The sequence below is a fragment of the Gopherus flavomarginatus genome, chromosome 2, assembly GCF_025201925.1.
Source record: "Gopherus flavomarginatus isolate rGopFla2 chromosome 2, rGopFla2.mat.asm, whole genome shotgun sequence".
Taxonomy (NCBI): Eukaryota; Metazoa; Chordata; order Testudines; family Testudinidae; genus Gopherus; species Gopherus flavomarginatus.
Window position 1 is genome coordinate 152,074,529 of NC_066618.1, and position 18,752 is coordinate 152,093,280.

Sequence of the window (18,752 nt, forward strand, 5' to 3'; positions counted from 1 at the left end):
GTCTGCTGGTCCCGCAGCTTCGGGAGGTCCGCCGAAGCTGTGGGACCAGCAGACACTCCTCAGGCATGCTGCCAAAGGCAGCCTGCCTGCTGCCCTCGCAGCGCCGGCAGAGCACCCCCCGCGGCTTGCCGCCCCAAGCACACGCTTGGCGTGCTGGGGCCTGAAGCTGCCCCTGCCTCCCACAAGCCTGCCATGGTCAATGGGAATCCGGTGGTTTCCCTGTCCCCTGTGGGGGGACAAGCAGTGAGCGTGGAACTCCCTGCCAGAGGATGTTGTGAAGGCCAAGACTATAACAGGATTCAAAAGAGAACTAGATAAATTCATGGAGGATAGGTCCATCAATGGCTATTAGCCACGATGGGCAGGGATGGTGTCCCTAGCCTCTGTTTGCCAGAAGCTGGGAATGAGTGACAGGAAATGGGTCACTTGATGATGACCTGTTCTGTTCATTCCCTCTGGGGCACCTGGCACTGGCCACTGTCAGAAGACAGGATACTGGGCTAGAAGTACCTTTGGTCTGACCCAGTCTGGCTGCTCTTATGTTCTGATCAGCTTACTGGAAGGACACAGCGCAGGACAAGCTGTGAGTTAAGGATGAGAGCCGTTGTCGTGGTGGCAATTCTGACTCTGGAGCGCTACCCCAGTCAGAGAAACAGCACCAGGACATCAGGTCAAGGCAGGCGAACCTTCATACCAGTGCTGGGTATCGGTCACAGCTGTTGTCTACTAGCATTGTGATTTCCATCCTCCAGATGAGGGCCTGTGCACTGGTACCCCCGGATGCATAGTGCGTGTTGCTGTGGGGGTTCCCAGGAGCTCAGGGAGCAGCACAGCTGCTAGGAGAGCACTGATTTCATGGCTGGAGCTTAACCTGGCCCAGACAAGAGGTGCTCTGTGTGGGCTGGAAGGCGCTAGTGTGGGCCAGGAGAGTTTCTGCTCTCTTTTATTGAGGGAGACCTGTCCTCCTCTTATCCAGGAGGGTTGCAGTTTGGGGATTAGTTTGGATCCTTGGCTGCTTCTCGATCTGCAGCTGGCATAGGTGGTCCTGGTCTGGCACTCAGGACATCGTACTAGTGTGCTGTGCCAAGTGTCTTGGGGGGCCGCAGCATGCCAGGGCACTTGCTGTTATGGGAGTATAGGCTGGCTCTAGGGATGACCTGTGCACATACCGTGGTTTACGAAGTAACTTGCCCACTGAGCAATGCACAGGTTACTCTGCCCCAGCTGCTGTGGGCTTGGCCTGTGAAGACGGTGGAAAGCACAGGGGACACTAAGCTGTCTTTGTCCCTCTGTCCCCGCAGTGACCGCCACCAGCCCCATGAAAACCCTGTATGTCATGTCAGACGCCAAGCTGTCTGCGCTCACCAAGTCCGTGATGGCTGAGGCTGCCGGTGCCCCCCTGAAACCTGTGGGGATCCAGACGCTCTCCTCATCTGTCTGCTCATCATCCTCCGCCAGCTCGCCCCCCAGCTCTGTGACCTTCACCTCTGCAATGCCGGCTAGCCCGCCCTGCAGCCTGGTGCATTCCAAAGTGGGGCCCATCCTGCAGAACACTACCAAGACTGTCATCCTGACCTCCACGCTGGCGGCGAAGGGCGACGGGCCCTTGGGGCGCAGGGTGGAGAAAATCGGCCACACCCTCGAGTCAGTGGAAACCCTGGGGAAGGTGCCCTCTGTGGTAGACAATGGCAGCACCATCATCCACACCAGGGAGACTCTGGCTAATAGACATTTGCTGCCACAGGGCATGCTGCCGGCTGGGGCTGGCACCACACTTATAACACTGGGCAGCAGCCTGGCCAGCCCATCCATCCTAGCAACAGCGGGGCCCACGTTCAGCCAGAAGCCATAGCGAATCCAGCACTGCTTTGCCATGAATTTGAGTTTTGCCTTCAATATGAACTAGTGCTGTTGTCTGCAGGAGTGCAGCACCCATGCTAGGCCCAAATGGACATTTCTTTTGGTATGGAGTTTTCTCTTGCTGTTTAATAAAACTTTTTTTTTTTTTCACTCGTGTGATCTCTTCATTGTAGCCTTCTCCTTTGATCGCCGCCTGCGTTGTAGCCTGAGGAGGAGGCGTGATTTAGATTCTCAGCGTGGAATGGAAATCAAAAGGCAGTTATGCTTTGCATATTTCTAGTATCTTTCAGTGAAGGATTTCAGAGCCTTGCAAACAGATGAGCCCCCCAGCACCCTATGAGGGGAGTAAATGCTGCCCCCTTCTTCCGGGAGGTTCAGCTGCGTTCCACACAGGCATGTGTGCGCCCAGTGCATTGGAGTTGGAGAACTTTGCCTAGCAGTACCTGTGGGGCCGGTGCTTGTGCCCTCCCCTGGCTAATTGAGGCGGCGCTGCCCAGCCCCCCTCAGTTCCTTCTCACCATGCATGACTGGAGTCAGAGCTCTGTGTGGTTATCACCTCCCCTTCTCTGTCTGTTTTCCTCTTCGGCTATGTAGCTTTTAAATAGCTAGCCCTACTCTAGATAGTGTTGGTTAAGCTCGGAAGTTGGGATACTTACCGCCCTGTGTGATGTCCTCACCGGGGTTCATGCACTGCTGTTGAGCGCATGTAGTAATTGCCAATAGTGATCCTTGCACAAGATGGATGCTGTGTTTAGGCAAGGGACACGCTAAGCAGCAGTTGCTCACCAAAAGAACCCAGGTGGCCAGGAACTTACGGTTGAAGCAGCACCTTCTTGAGCAGGCTATGAAGTCTGGTTTGGCACCAAGGCCTGTGTCCATCACCTTGGACTTGGGGGCTGAGGTTGCTCTACATTCCAGTGCTGGTGTCTCCCCAAGAGCTGGAGGGAGCTGCCCATCCTCCTCGGAGTCGCAAAGGAAGTTCCGTAAAACTAGTTGGGACCACTGTTCCCTCTAATTTTTTCCATCCATGTGCTGAATGAATTTTATGTGCACTGATATCGAGGTGATGTGTGGCTGTGAGCCACCAGTGGAAACAAAAAACCTCGACATAATATATATTTTTAAAAGGTTATCATAGAGGTAATTACTCCAGCCAGGACAGGCTTGGCATTTTAGAACTCACTAATCAAAAGAATTAAATTCAAGCACAAGAGAGAAATAAAATTATGAAATGTACAGACCAGTCCAAAAACTAAAATAGCCCTTTGAAATAATAAAATTACAGAGAATGTATGTGCATTGCAGGAGTACCAAGAAGTAACAACAGTAACACAAGTATGTGTTGGGAGGTGAGTGTGTGTGAGAGAGAGAGAGTGTGTGCGCGCACTGGCTGCTGTGGAAGTCTGAGGCACTGTGCTCACCAGCGGCACTCACCAGAAGGCTTGTTCAGACCGCAGCAGCTGCCAACAGCTCTGTCCTGCTCTTGAGCCCTGTCCCCTGTTCCCCGCTCTGCACAGCCAGCAGGAGGGTCCCGGGAGCAGCTGGCACGGGGCTCCAAGGCAGAGGACAGGAGCAGCTGGCAGCAGAGCGGCGGGGAGGAGGAGCGCCTCAGCACACATCGCCAGATGTGCGGGGCTCTGCTAATCAGTGCCTGGCACTTGATTGACTCTTGGGCGGCCGTGCAGCTTAGAGGGAACACAGCTCGGGACCATCCCAGGGCATGTGGAGACAGAGTGCAGACCTGCACCGTTCCTCTGTAACGATGCTGCCCTTGGTGGGACCCAACCAAGAGTACCAATTCAGGACAAATTGCTCAGAGCAGGACAGTGTCAGCCCCAGGCTGAGGTCCCTTTGCACACCCAGGCAAACCAAACCAGCCAGCCAGAGAAGACTTTGGTTCTTCTTCGAGTGATTGCTCACATCCATTCCAGTTAGGTGCGCGCGCTGCGCGTGCACGTTCGTCGGAAACTTTTTACCCTAGCAACTCCAGTGGGCCGGCAGGTCGCCTCCTGGAGTGGCGCCGCCATGGCGCTCGATATATACCCCTGCCGGCCCACCTGCTCCTCAGTTCCTTTTTACCGCCGTGTCGGTCGTTGGAACTGTGGAGCGCGGCATAGCTGTCCTCCACGTCCCTAGCTCTCCTTGTTAACTATCATTATTGTTACAGTTGTTAGTTAGATCGTTAAGTGTAGTTAGTTAAGTAATTAGGTGTAAATAGTATTGTAGATAGTTGTTCGCTGGGGGCTGTAGCCCTTCCCGGCACCCGGCACCGGGCTCATGCCTGGTTCGCCGGGCTTTAAGCAGTGTGCGGCCTGTAAGAAGCCTATGCCTACCAGCGACCCCCACGACGTGTGCCTGAAGTGCCTGGGGGAATCGCACAGATCGGACAAGTGCCGCATCTGCAAGGCTTTTAAGCCCAGGACAAAAAAGGAGAGAGACCAAAGACTCAGGACTCTCCTCATGGAGGCGGCACTTGACCCGGCGGCTTCGCAGGCCGTGATCTCGGCGCCGGCACCGGATCGCACCGGCACCGGGAAGACTCCCCGGCACCGACCTTCTCCGGCACCGGGTGCAGAGCCGAGACCGTCAGCGTCTGCTACTCCAGCCAGGCAGACCCGATTGGAGCGCCCGGCATCGACATCGGCAGCGGCGCCACCGGCACCGTCGACTCCGGGCCCGGTGGGTCCGTGACATAACCTTAGTCCCAGATTTGGACCTTAGCGTCCAAAATATGGGGGTTAGCATGAAAACCTCCAAGCTTAGCTACCAGCTTGGACCTGGTACCTGCTGCCACCACCCAAAAAATTAGAGTGTTTTGGGGCACTCTGGTCCCTCTGAAAAACCTTCCCTGGGGACCCCAAGACCCAAATCCCTTGAGTCTCACAACCAAGGGAAATAATCCTTTTTCCCTTCCCCCCTCCAGGTGCTCCTGGAGAGATACACAGACACAAGCTCTGTGAAACTACACAGAGGGACTCCCCCTCTCCGTTCCCAATCCTGGAAACAAAAGTACTTTCCTATTTCCCCAGAGGGAATGCAAAATCAGGCTAGCGATCCAACACACAAATCTCCCCTTGATTTCTTCCTCCCACCAATTCCCTGGTGAGTACAGACTCAATTTCCCTGAAGTAAAGAAAAACTCCAACAGGTCTTAAAAGAAAGCTTTATATAAAAAGAAAGAAAAATAAGTACAAATGTTCTCTCTGTATTAAGATGATACAACACAGGGTCAATTGCTTAAAAGAATATTGAATAAACAGCCTTATTCCAAAAGAATACAAATCAAAGCACTCCAGCACTTATATTCATGCAAATACCAAAGAAAAGAAACCATATAACTTACTATCTGATCTCTTTGTCCTTACACTTAGAAACAGAAGACTAGAAAGTAGAACTACTTCTCCAAAGCTCAGAGAAAGCAGGCAGACGGAAAACAAAGACAAAAGACTCAGACACTCAATTCCCTCCACCCAAAGTTGAAAAAATCCGGTTTCCTGATTGGTCCTCTGGTCAGGTGCTTCAGGTGAAAGAGACATTAACCCTTAGCTATCTGTTTATGACACGCCCCCCAAATTGCAGACAGTGGGGAAGCTCACTGGCGGCGATTTCCTTCTAGAACTTGAAAATAAACAGATTAATACAACACATAGACCTTTACATATACTCCTAAGTATATAACTAACAGACTTCTACATTTTAAGAACACTTTTTAACTACTGAATTCTGGGAAACTCTCACGGGAGAGTGCATCAGCTACTTTGTTAGAAGCTCCTGTGATGTGTTGAATTTCAAAATCAAAATCTTGGAGAGCTAAACTCCAACGAAGAAGTTTCTTGTTGTTCCCCTTGGCAGTATGAAGCCACTTTAGTGCAGCATGGTCAGTTTGTAGTTGGAACCGCCGTCCCCAAACATATGGGCGTAGCTTTTCCAGGGCGTACACAATGGCATAGCATTCCTTCTCACTGACTGACCAGTGACTTTCCCTCTCAGACAGTTTCTTGCTGAGAAACACGACAGGATGGAAGTTGTGATCTGTTGCTTCCTGCATGAGCACTGCTCCTATACCACGCTCAGATGCATCCGTGGTTACTAGGAATGGCTTGTCAAAATCCGGGGCCCTGAGCACAGGGTCCGACATGAGCGTTGCCTTAAGTTGGGTAAAGGCCTTTTGACACTCATCAGTCCACTTAACTGCATTTGGCAGGGTCTTTTTGGTCAGGTCGGTCAGTGGGGCAGCGATTTGGCTGTAGTGTGGTACAAATCGCCTGTAGTATCCGGCCAAGCCTAAGAAGGATTGGACCTGCTTCTTGGACCGTGGGACAGGCCACTTTTGGATAGCATCCACCTTGGCCTGTAGGGGGTTTATGGTTCCTCGACCCACCTGGTGCCCCAGGTAAGTCACTCTGTTTTGGCCTATTTGACACTTTTTGGCCTTAACAGTTAGTCCGGCCTGCCTGATGCGCTCAAAGACCTTTTCCAGGTGTAGTAGGTGTTCGGGCCAGGAGTCTGAAAAAATGGCCACATCATCGAGGTAGGCAACTGCAAATTCTCCCAGTCCAGCTAGTAGACCATCTACCAGCCTCTGGAAGGTGGCGGGTGCATTTCGAAGGCCGAAAGGAAGGACATTGAATTCATACACCCCCGCATGGGTGACGAATGCTGACCTCTCCTTGGCAGGTTCATCTAGCGGTACTTGCCAGTACCCCTTGGTTAAGTCTATTGTAGAGATGAACTGGGCACGTCCCAACTTTTCCAATAGCTCATCGGTACGTGGCATTGGATAGTTGTCCGGACGAGTTACAGCATTTAGCTTACGGTAGTCCACGCAAAAGCGTATTTCCCCATCTGGTTTGGGTACCAGAACCACTGGAGATGCCCATGCACTGGTAGATGAGCGGATTATACCCATCTGTAGCATGTTCTGGATCTCCCGTTCTATAGCGGCTTGGGCATGAGGAGACACTCGGTAGGGTGGGGTTCTGATTGGGTGAGCATTACCTGTATCAATGGAGTGGTATGCCCGTTCAGTCCGTCCTGGGGTGGCTGAGAACAATGGGGCGAAGCTAGTGCACAGCTCCTTGATTTGTTGCCGCTGCAGACGTTCCAGGGTGGTTGAGAGGTTCACCTCTTCCACGCCACCGTCTTTTTTTCCCGTCGTAGTAGACACCGTCAGGCCACTCAGCATCATCTCCCTGGACTGTAAACTGACAAACCTGTAAGTCTCTGGAATAGAAAGGCTTGAGAGAATTAACATGGTACACTTTAGGCTTTAGTGAGGAATTGGGAAATGCTATGAGGTAGTTTACAGCTCCCAGGCGCTCTTGGACCGTGAATGGCCCTTCCCATGATGCTTCCATCTTATGGGTCTGTTGCGCCTTCAAGACCATAACCTGGTCTCCTACCTTGAAGGAACGTTCTCTGGCATGTCTGTCATACCAGGCCTTTTGCTCTTCTTGAGCATCCTTTAGGTTCTCTCTAGCAAGGGCTAAAGAGTGTCGGAGGGTGCTTTGTAGGTTGCTTACAAAGTCCAGAATGTTAGTTCCTGGAGAAGGCGTAAACCCCTCCCATTGCTGCTTCACCAACTGTAATGGCCCCTTAACCTCGTGACCATACACAAGTTCAAATGGTGAAAACCCTAAACTGGGATGTGGTACAGCCCTGTAGGCAAACAGCAACTGCTGCAACACTAGGTCCCAATTATTGGAGAATTCGTTGATGAATTTTCGTATCATGGCCCCCAAAGTTCCATTGAACCTTTCCACCAGGCCATTGGTTTGATGGTGGTACGGGGTGGCAACCAAGTGATTCACCCCATGAGTTTCCCACAGTTTTTCCATGGTCCCTGCCAGGAAATTAGACCCTGAATCTGTAAGGATGTCAGAGGGCCAACCTACCCTGGCAAAGATGTCTGTTAGGGCCAGGCACACAGTGTTAGCCCTGGTGTTGCCTAGAGCTACTGCTTCTGGCCATCGGGTAGCAAAGTCCACTAAAGTCAGTACGTACTGCTTTCCTCTGGGCGTCTTTTTTGGGAAAGGGCCCAGAATATCCACAGCTACTCGCTGAAATGGGACCTCAATTATGGGGAGTGGCTGGAGAGGGGCCTTGACCTGGTCTTGAGGCTTTCCCACTCTTTGGCATACCTCACAAGACCGGACATACTTGGCAACGTCCTTGCCCATCCCCTCCCAGTGGAAGGACTTCCCCAACCGGTCCTTGGTTCTGTTCACCCCAGCATGGCCACTGGGATGATCATGGGCTAAGCTTAAGAGCTTCCCCCGGTACTTAGTTGGAACCACCAACTGTTTTTGCGGCTGCCATTCTTCCCGGTGTCCACCAGAAAGAATTTCCTTGTATAAAAGTCCTTGGTCTATAACAAACCGGGATCGATTAGAAGAGCTGAGAGGCGGTGGGGTGCTCCGTGCCGCCGCCCATGCTTTCTGAAGGCTGTTATCTGCTTCCTGCTCAGTCTGGAACTGTTCCCTTGAGGCTGGGGTCACCAGTTCTTCCTCAGACTGTGGACTTGGGCTTGGTCCCTCTGGAAGCGATGTAGGTGATGGGGTTGTTTCCGTTGCTGGTGAACCGCTCTCCGCTGGTGCACCTGAGGGTATTTCAGGCTCTGGCTGAGCCTTTTGGGTATGGCTGTCTGTTGCTTCTGCCAGTTTTGGCTCGCTGGCGCCCTCTGGCGTTGAGTTTGAAGATGGGGTTGCACTTGCTGGTGCTGGTTGCTGTTCCAGTTCCGGGCCTGGGACTGGAGATGCTGGGTCTGTTTCAGTGGTAGGCATGGAATCCGGGTCCACTACCTCTGCCTGGGTCTCTGGTAACACAGACGGGGCCTCTGTGGACGGCTCAGGAACAGGAATGGGTCTGGAAGCTTGCCTCGTTTGGCTACGTGTAACCATTCCCACTCTCTTGGCCCGCCTCACCTGGTTGGCCAAGTCTTCCCCCAGTAGCATGGGGATAGGATAATTGTCATAGACTGCAAAAGTCCACATTCCTGACCAGCCTTTGTACTGGACAGGCAGTTGAGCTGTAGGCAAGTCTACAGCTTGTGACATGAAGGGGTAAATTGTAACTTTGGCCTTTGGGTTGATGAATTTGGGGTCAATGAAGGATTGGTGGATAGCTGACACTTGTGCCCCCGTGTCTCTCCACGCAGTAACCTTCTTTCCGCCCACTCTCAAATTTTCCCTTCGCTCCAAGGGTATTTGAGAGGCATCCGGGCCTGGGGATCTTTGGTGTGATGGTGGAGTAATGAATTGCACTCGCATGGTGTTCTTGGGACACTTGGCCTTGATATGTCCCAGTTCATTACACTTAAAGCATCTTCCATCTGATGGGTCACTGGGCCGAGGGAGTTACTGGAGACTGGTGAGGTTGAAGGGTAGGGTATCTGTGGCTTTACTTGGGTGGTATGTGGGGTCTTTGGCTGACCTCGGTTGTAGGGTTTATGGTCTGTGTGCCCCCTGGGGTAATCGTTCCCCTTGACAGTAGCTTTCTTGCTTTCTGCCAGTTCCATCCATTTGGCTCCAATCTCCCCCGCCTCAGCGATATCTTTGGGATTTCCATCTTGTATGTACCGTGTGATGTCTTCAGGAACACCATCCAAGAACTGCTCCATTTGTATGAGGAGGTTCAGTTCTTCCAAGGTTTGAATGTTGTTTCCTGTTATCCAGGCCTCATAGTTTTTTGCAATGCAGTAGGCGTGTTTGGGAAATGACACCTCGGGTTTCCACTTTTGGGTTCTGAAGCGCCGACGGGCATGATCTGGGGTTATCCCCATTCGGTATCTGGCCTTGGTTTGAAAAAGTTTATAGTCATTCATTTGCAGCTTAGGCATTTCAGCTGCCACCTCTGCTAAAGGTCCACTGAGCTGTGACCTCAATTCTACCATGTACTGGTCTTCGGGGATGTTGTACCCAAGACAGGCTCTTTCAAAATTTTCCAAGAAGGCCTCGGTGTCATCACCTGCCTTGTAGGTGGGAAATTTCCTGTGCTGTGGAGCAATATTTGGCGCCGGGTTGTTAGGGTTGGCTGGCACAGGCAGCCCAGCTTTTGCCAACTCCAGTTCATGTTTTCTCTGTTTTTCCTTCTCTTCATTCTCTTTTTGTTGTTTTTCCATTTCTTTTTGGTGTTTTTCCATTTCTCGGTGGTGGGCCGCCTCCTCTTCTTCTTGCTTCCTTCTGTGGGCCAACTCTTCTTCTGCTTGTTTCCTTCGGTAGGCTATCTCTTCTTCTTCTAGTTTTCTTTTGTGTGCTGCCTCTTGGGCTGCCTGTTCTCTTTGGAAGGCTGCCAGTTTCATGCTTTCTTCCTTTTCTTTCATCTCCATCTGTCGCCTGTGTTCAGCTTCTTTGATTTGTTCTTCGGCCTCAATTTTTGCCTTAGAAGTCATGGTTCCTGTTTTCTTGTGTTGGGGTGCCCTCCGGTGTTTATCTTCTGAACTGCAGGTTCTGTTGCCTCCTGAAGTCTGCCTAGCAACAGTGCTTTTTTCCTTTTCTCTCTCTAGCTAATGTTCAATGAAAGGAAACCAGAAAAACCACTTTATTTGCATGCATATAAGTGCTGTTACTTGCCTCCTAATGGGAGGGCTATTGCATGACAAAAGACCCTCAACAGTTTGGTAACGGCTTCTCGCTTAACATGCAAGCCACAAACTGCCAGAGAGAGCAGAAAAAAAAATTCTCTCTGGTTCCCTTTTAAAACCAACTGTTTCTCTCTGCTAAAAAGCCCTTAGCAGAGAAGAGAAAAATATAATATTCCTACTGGCTTCTGGATTCTGTCTATATCCCACCAGCTGCACACCATGACATAACCTTAGTCCCAGATTTGGACCTTAGCGTCCAAAATATGGGGGTTAGCATGAAAACCTCCAAGCTTAGCTACCAGCTTGGACCTGGTACCTGCTGCCACCACCCAAAAAATTAGAGTGTTTTGGGGCACTCTGGTCCCTCTGAAAAACCTTCCCTGGGGACCCCAAGACCCAAATCCCTTGAGTCTCACAACCAAGGGAAATAATCCTTTTTCCCTTCCCCCCTCCAGGTGCTCCTGGAGAGATACACAGACACAAGCTCTGTGAAACTACACAGAGGGACTCCCCCTCTCCGTTCCCAATCCTGGAAACAAAAGTACTTTCCTATTTCCCCAGAGGGAATGCAAAATCAGGCTAGCGATCCAACACACAAATCTCCCCTTGATTTCTTCCTCCCACCAATTCCCTGGTGAGTACAGACTCAATTTCCCTGAAGTAAAGAAAAACTCCAACAGGTCTTAAAAGAAAGCTTTATATAAAAAGAAAGAAAAATAAGTACAAATGTTCTCTCTGTATTAAGATGATACAACACAGGGTCAATTGCTTAAAAGAATATTGAATAAACAGCCTTATTCCAAAAGAATACAAATCAAAGCACTCCAGCACTTATATTCATGCAAATACCAAAGAAAAGAAACCATATAACTTACTATCTGATCTCTTTGTCCTTACACTTAGAAACAGAAGACTAGAAAGTAGAACTACTTCTCCAAAGCTCAGAGAAAGCAGGCAGACGGAAAACAAAGACAAAAGACTCAGACACTCAATTCCCTCCACCCAAAGTTGAAAAAATCCGGTTTCCTGATTGGTCCTCTGGTCAGGTGCTTCAGGTGAAAGAGACATTAACCCTTAGCTATCTGTTTATGACAGTCCGTCGAGTCCGGTGCCGCCAAGCTCCCCCATAAGATCTGGGGTTGAGCTATTGGTCCCATCCACGCCAGAGACCTTCGCCTCGGCACGGGACCTTATCGCCCTAACGGAGTCTACTCAGCTGCCACCCCCGGTACCTCCGGTGCGGGTCGCATCTAGAGGCAAGCCCATGATGTCGGCACCGTCTCGGGACTCACGCTCGCGATCCAGGTCCCGACGCCACGGTCGATCAAGATCCCACCGCCGCTCGCAGTCCCGGCACTGCTCCCCTCGGCGGTACCGGTCGCACTCGTGGCACCGATCGACCTCCAGACGGTCGCGGTCTGACTCCAGCCGCCGATACCGTCACCGTGACTCCAGGAGCCAGTCCCGCCGTCACTCGCTGCGCCGGTCGACCTCCCGGCACCGAGCTGGTGGCAGGTCCCGGTCCCGGTCGACCTCCCGGCACCGCGTCGGTGGCAGGCCCCGGTCCCGATCCCGGCACCGAAGCAGCGGCTGGTACCGGTCCAGATCCCGGCACCGAGACAGAACCCGGTCCCGATCCCTGCACCGCTATGACTCCCGGTACCAATCCCCGGCACCGAGAAGATCTTCGGTGCCGACCCGCGCAGACCCTTACCAGCCGGGGTCGGCCCCGCCATGGCCTTCTAGGCAGCCGTCGGTGTCTTCACAGACAGACAGCGTGTATGCGCTGGGCACCGACAGGCAGGCGGCACTATTCCAAGACCCTCCGCAACAGGACCAAGGTCCGCAGCAGTGGGGGTTTTGGACCCCCTGGGCATACCATCAAGCCCAGGGCCCCCAACAGCTTCCTGCTAGGCCTGCGACGGCGGAGCACAGGGTGCCGGAAGCTTCGTTGTCTCGCCCCCCCTCCCTCCCCGGATGGAGAGGAAGGATCCAAGCAGCAAGACTCCGCTCTGGCTCCTGAGACAGAGGCGAGGGCCGAGGGAGACCCCCCATTGGACACTTTCTTGCCGGGGGTCTCCTCATCCTCCTCACCTGATGAAGCGATGGCTGGCACCTCCTCCAGTAGCCCTCCCCCGCTGGATCTCAGGGCGCACCAAGACCTCCTTAGGCGAGTAGCTCAGAATCTGAGCCTACAAGCCGAGGAGATCTCTGAGATCGAGGACCCGATTGTCACCATCCTCTCGTCTGATGCTCCCACCAGGGTCGCCCTACCCTTCATTAGGACGATCCAGGCCAACGCCAATACAATCTGGCAGTCATCGGCCTCCATCCCCCCTACGGCGAGGGGCGTCGAGAGGAAGTACATGGCCCCCTCCAAAGGCTACGAGTACCTCCACGTCCACCCGACACCGTGTTCCCTGGTGGTGCAGTCGGTGAACGACAGGGAGCGTCATGGGCAGGAAGCTCCAGCCCCCAAATCCAGGGAGGCCAGACGTATGGACCTCCTTGGACGCAAAGTCTACTCGGCTGGGGCCCTGCAGCTCAGGGTTTCGAACCAACAAGCCCTGCTCAGCAGATAAGCGTTTAACTCGTGGGTGGCAGCGGACAAATTCAAAGAGCTGCTGCCACAAGACGCCCGCCAAGAATTTGCGGCCATTCTGGACGAGGGCAAGAAGGTTGCACGAACCTCGTTGCAAGCTTCTTTAGACGCTGCAGACTCGGCTGCCCACACCCTCGCCTCGGGGGTAACGATGTACCGTATCTCCTGGCTGCAGGTCTCTGGCTTTCCACCGGAGCTCCAACATACCATCCAGGACCTCCCATTCGAAGGCCAGGGCCTGTTTTCGGAAAAGACAGACCCCAGACTTAAGAGTCTCAAAGACAATCGGGTCATTATGCGCTCCCTAGGGATGCACACACCGGGAATGCAGCGCAGACCCTTCCAGCCACAGCAGCAGCAGCAACGCAGGCCATACCCCCAGTTCCGCCAACGGCAGGACCTCAATAGGCGCCGTGGCAGGAATGGAAGGCGTAGGCATTCGGGGAACCAAGGGGGGCAGAATCAAAGCTCCTCTAAGCCCCCGCCTGGACCCAAGCCTTCGTTTCGAAGGTGCGCCCGAGGGCACAATAACAGTTTCCCCCACGGATCCTTCCCCCCCGTTTTCCAACCGCCTTTCGTTTTTCCTTCCGGCGTGGACCCAAATAACATCGGACCGCTGGGTCTTGCGTATGGTGCAGACAGGATACCGCCTGCAGTTTATATCGTTTCCTCCTTCCCGCCCCCCTTCCTCGTCCCTCTTCAGGGACCCCTCTCACGAGCAATTCCTTCGACAGGAGGTACAGACGCTCCTCAACAAAGGAGCTATAGAGGCAGTTCCGGAAAACGAGAAAGGCAAGGGGTTTTATTCCCGCTACTTTCTGATCCCCAAGGCCAAGGGAGGCCTCAGGCCTATCCTCGACCTGCGAGAGCTCAACAAATACCTGGTGAAGTTGAAGTTCCGCATGGTATCCCTGGGGACCATTATCCCATCCCTGGATCCGGGAGACTGGTACGCCGCCCTCGACATGCAGGACGCTTATTTTCACATCGCCATTTGGCCACACCACAGACGTTTCCTTCGATTTGTGGTGGGCCCCCTTCACTACCAATTTGCAGTCCTCCCATTTGGCCTTTCTGCGGCCCCGAGGGTATTTACAAAATGCATGGCAGTCGTTGTGGCACATCTTCGGCGCAGTCGTATCCACGTGTTCCCTTACCTAGACGATTGGTTAATTCGGGGCACGTCGGAACTACAGGTTTGCAGCCACGTCCGCGTGATCACCGGCCTGTTTGCTACCTTGGGCCTCATGATCAACATGGACAAGTCCACCCTGATCCCCACGCAGAGGGTGGAGTTCATCGGGGCCGTCCTGGACTCCACCGTGGCCAGGGCTCTTCTGCCGTTGCCGAGGTTCCAGGCATTGTCGGCGATCGTTCAGCGATTGCGGGCAGCCCCCTTGACATCAGTACGGACATGTCTAACCCTGTTAGGCCACATGGCAGCATGCACATTTGTGACCGGTTACGCTCGGCTCCGCATGAGGCCCCTCCAGTTGTGGCTCATCGAACATTACCGGCCGGCAAGGCAGCCGCTAGACATGCTGATCACAATCCCCCAGGGGGTGTTAGATTCTCTCGGCTGGTGGCTAGACCAGTCCGTAGTGTGTGCGGGGCTCCCTTTCCACCCACCTCAGCCCTCGGTGTCCCTGACAACGGATGCCTCAGATCTCGGCTGGGGGGCCCACCTGGGAACCCTGAGAACACAGGGCCTGTGGTCCCCGCAGGAGGTGAAGATGCACATCAACATGCGGGAGTTGAGAGCGGTCCGCCTTGCTTGTCAAACGTTCTGTCACCAGCTTCAAGGTCGTTGTGTCGCGGTGTTTACCGACAACACGACGACCATGTACTATATCAACAAGCAGGGCTGCACCAGATCCTCTCCCCTATGTCACGAGGCGATGCGACTCTGGGACTTTTGTGTAGCCCACTCCATTCACCTCACGGCTTCCTTCCTCCCCGGAGTACGGAACACGCTGGCGGATCGCCTGAGCAGATCCTTCCTATCACACGAGTGGTCCCTTCGCCCGGACGTCGCCCTCTCAATCTTCCAGAGGTGGGGTTATCCCCGTGTGGACCTCTTCGCGTCCGGGGGGAACAAGAAGTGCCAGGCGTTCTGCTCCTTTCAGGGCAGGGAGCCCGGGTCTATAGCGGATGCCTTCCTTATTCCGTGGACGACCCACTTGTACTACGCGTTTCCCCCGTTTCCACTGGTCCACAGGGTCCTTCTGAAGGTGCGCAGGGACAGGGCTCGCGTGATCATGGTAGCCCCGGCGTGGCCCAGGCAACATTGGTACCCCATGCTGCTGGACCTGGCCATAGCCGACCCAGTTCCCCTGCCCCTTCACCCGGACCTGATTACCCAGGAACACGGGACTCTCTGTCACCCGGACCTGCAGTCGCTGCACCTAGCGGCGTGGTTCCTGCGTGGCTGACCTGTTCTGAACTGCGCTGCTCCACCCCGGTACGGGAGGTACTTTTGGGCAGCAGGAAGCCTTCCACTAGAGCGACATACTCGGCCAAGTGGAAGCGTTTCTCCTGTTGGTGTGTGGAGAAAGGGCTCCGCCCTATGGAAGTTTCGGTGGCCAATATCTTAGACTATGTTTGGTCCCTCAAACAACAGGGTCTGGCGATATCGTCGTTGCGGGTCCACCTGGCAGCTATCTCCACCTTTCACCCCGGTGGGGATGGCCGCTCCGTTTTTTCTCACCCGACGGTGTCTAGATTCCTGAAGGGGCTGGAACGTTTATACCCTAACGTCCGACTCCCTGCTCCAACCTGGGATCTTAACCTAGTGTTGTCTCGGCTCATGGGGCCCCCCTTTGAGCCGTTAGCTACTTGCTCCCTACTCTATCTCTCTTGGAAGACTGCCTTTCTAGTAGCTATCACCTCAGCTAGGCGGGTGTCGGAACTCCGGGCTCTTGTGGTAGACCCCCCGTATACAGTCTTCCACAAAGATAAGGTGCAGCTGAGGCCACACCCTGCCTTTCTCCCCAAGGTAGTCTCGACCTTTCACATCAACCAAGAGATATTTCTCCCGGTTTTTTTCCCGAAACCTCACTCTTCAGGCAGGGAGCAGCAGCTCCACTCGCTTGATGTCCGTAGGGCTCTCGCGTTCTATGTGGAGAGGACCAAACCGTTCCGCAAATCCCCCCAGCTTTTCGTGGCAGTAGCGGACCGCATGAAGGGGCTTCCTATCTCCTCCCAGAGGTTATCCTCATGGGTAACGTCCTGTATCAGGACCTGCTATGACTTGGCCCACGTCCCTACGGGCCGTGTGACTGCGCATTCTACCAGGGCGCAGGCGTCGTCGCTGGCTTTCCTCGCCCGTGTGCCCATCCAGGAAATCTGTCGGGCAGTGACCTGGTCATCGGTCCACACCTTTGCTTCCCACTACGCCCTGGTCCAGCAGTCAAGAGAGGACGCGTCCTTCGGATTTGCAGTGCTCCATACCGCGACTTCTCACTCCGACCCCACCGCCTAGGTATGGCTTGGGATTCACCTAACTGGAATGGATGTGAGCAATCACTCGAAGAAGAAAAGACGGTTACTCACCTTTGTAACTGTTGTTCTTCGAGATGTGTTGCTCACATCCATTCCACACCCGCCCTCCTTCCCCACTGTCGGAGTAGCCGGCAAGAAGGAACTGAGGAGCGGGTGGGCCGGCAGGGGTATATATCGAGCGCCATGGCGGCGCCACTCCAGGGGGCGACCTGCCGGCCCACTGGAGTTGCTAGGGTAAAAAGTTTCCGACGAACGTGCACGCGCGGCGCGCACACCTAACTGGAATGGATGTGAGCAACACATCTCGAAGAACAACAGTTACAAAGGTGAGTAACCGTCTTTTCCCTCCACGGCAGACCCTGCTCGTTTTGAGTTGTCCGCGGTGTACCCATTTTCCCTCCGGGGTCCCATGGCCAGTCAGAGAGGGCCAGGGTATCTAGGGTGCTAGTCCCAGCTTGGCGGGCTAGCATGGGGGAGCTGTGGAATCCCTGGAGAACCTGGGTGAACATATACTGGGTATTGCGAAAGGTAAAGGTGAATTGATCTTGGCTCTCTGGAGCCAGGGGCAGGACAAAGAAGCAGTTTGTTAAATCAATCACTGAGAACCACTTTGCCTTGGGCGGCATTCTTTCCAACAATGCAGCCATGTCTGCCACCACTGGAGCCCGCTGTGGGATGCAAGCATTGAGCTGGCGATAATCTATAGTTAGTCGCCAGGTCTTCCCGTCTGCCTTGTGGACCGGCCAGATGGGGGAGTTGAAAGGAGAGGTCGTTAAACAAACCACTCCCTGGTCTATCAGGGCGTCCAATATCTCACCCACAGCTTGCTCTGCCTCAGGAAGATACTTGTCTTGTTTCTGGGGTGGCACCGGGGGACTCTGAATGACAATGGGCTCCCCATTCCAGAGACCACAATTGTGTTTGTCCTTAGCCCAGACCTTGGGAATCTGCTTTTTCCATTCATCTGTCCCTGGAGCCTCCACAGCTGCCACCTCCAACATAGAGCGGGTTAGCACTCCAGAGACCTTCCTTGTAGATCTCCCCCCGCACCCCAATCCACTGCGGGGACCTGCCACATGCAGCGATTGGCACAAGCTGCTACCAGATGGAGCTCTCTGAGCTGATCAATCCCCAGAATAACTTCACCTGCCATCCGCAAATGAACCCAGGGGAGGTTAGCCACCAAATCTGCCAATTCCCACCTAGTTGCTGACAAAAAGGTTCCTCTCTCCTCCTGGCCCCCATAAGCAGCCAGCACAACAGACTGAACTTGCACACATTCAGGGGGGGAAAAGGGGAAAAGCTAAACTGCTGCACCAGTGCCACGCAGGGGGTGCGTGTAATTCCTACCCTCATTTGGACTACTAGATGCCCCCTCCCCCCAACTGGGAGACAGGTGGCTACCCATCGCCACCTGTCCAGGCATCCGTCCTCTTGCGGGCTCCCCTAAGGGACTTGCACTGGCGGATCCAAGCCAGCTGGCACTGCTCCTGATGGGGCCGGGATGCACCTCTGCTCCCCTGCAGGAAGGGGTATCCCCAGCTGCATGCACCGGAGCATCAGCTCCCCAGTGGGTTTCACATGCCAATTGTCCATATCCTCCCCCTGTTCCAGCAAAGCCCACTAGAGGTTATTCCACAGGCAGGACTGCTCCCTGCAGGTTCCAGACCAAGGGTCTGGTCTCCCGGGATTTCTGCGGTCTACTGCCGCCAACTTAGCAGCCTTGCACACTGGTGGTTGTGGCACAGGTGGGGCAATGAGAGCAGCCTGCAGGGTTTCCACATCCGCAGGTTCCCCGGGTCTCCACCTGCTGTACGTGGACTGGGAGACTCTGGGCGATCAGCCTCAATTCCTCCAGAGTCAGGGCTGTTGGAGCTATGGTCTGGGGTACCTGCCCTCCCACTGTGACAGCCACACCTCGGCCACACAAACATGCCAGGAGAACCATTCTCTCTATGAACCGGACGGGGTCTTCCCCAGGTGCAGCAGTCACCGAGAAACTCTGCCAACAATGCTTGCGGCCCCACAGCAGCCGCCATCCCCGCCAACATATCAAAGATACTATTGTGTGTGGCATGACCAGCTTGCTTCCGAGCTGCCCTTGCTAAATCTCCTCCCAACCTGGATGTGGCTCTTAACACCCGTCGGGTCTCATCTAGGTTCAGTACCTGACCCAAACACAGGGTGACCATGTCCCGGGCCCACCCA

General features: G+C 54.0%; 1 protein-coding gene across 5 annotated transcripts in view; it reads left to right on the forward strand.

The window, feature by feature from the left end:
- The window catches only part of KANSL3 (KAT8 regulatory NSL complex subunit 3), a 65,375-nt gene extending 63,365 nt beyond the window's left edge, over window positions 1-2,010 (forward strand). For 3 of the 5 annotated variants that reach the window (XM_050937404.1, XM_050937398.1, XM_050937399.1), the window contains one exon: window positions 1,302-2,010. In XM_050937404.1, the coding sequence (XP_050793361.1) occupies window positions 1,302-1,852 (551 nt within the window). In that variant the 3' untranslated portion in view covers window positions 1,853-2,010. The remainder of the gene's footprint in view (window positions 1-1,301) is intronic. The other 2 variants (XM_050937400.1, XM_050937403.1) reach the window with 2 other exon arrangements.
- The last annotated feature ends 16,742 nt before the right edge of the window (window positions 2,011-18,752 follow it).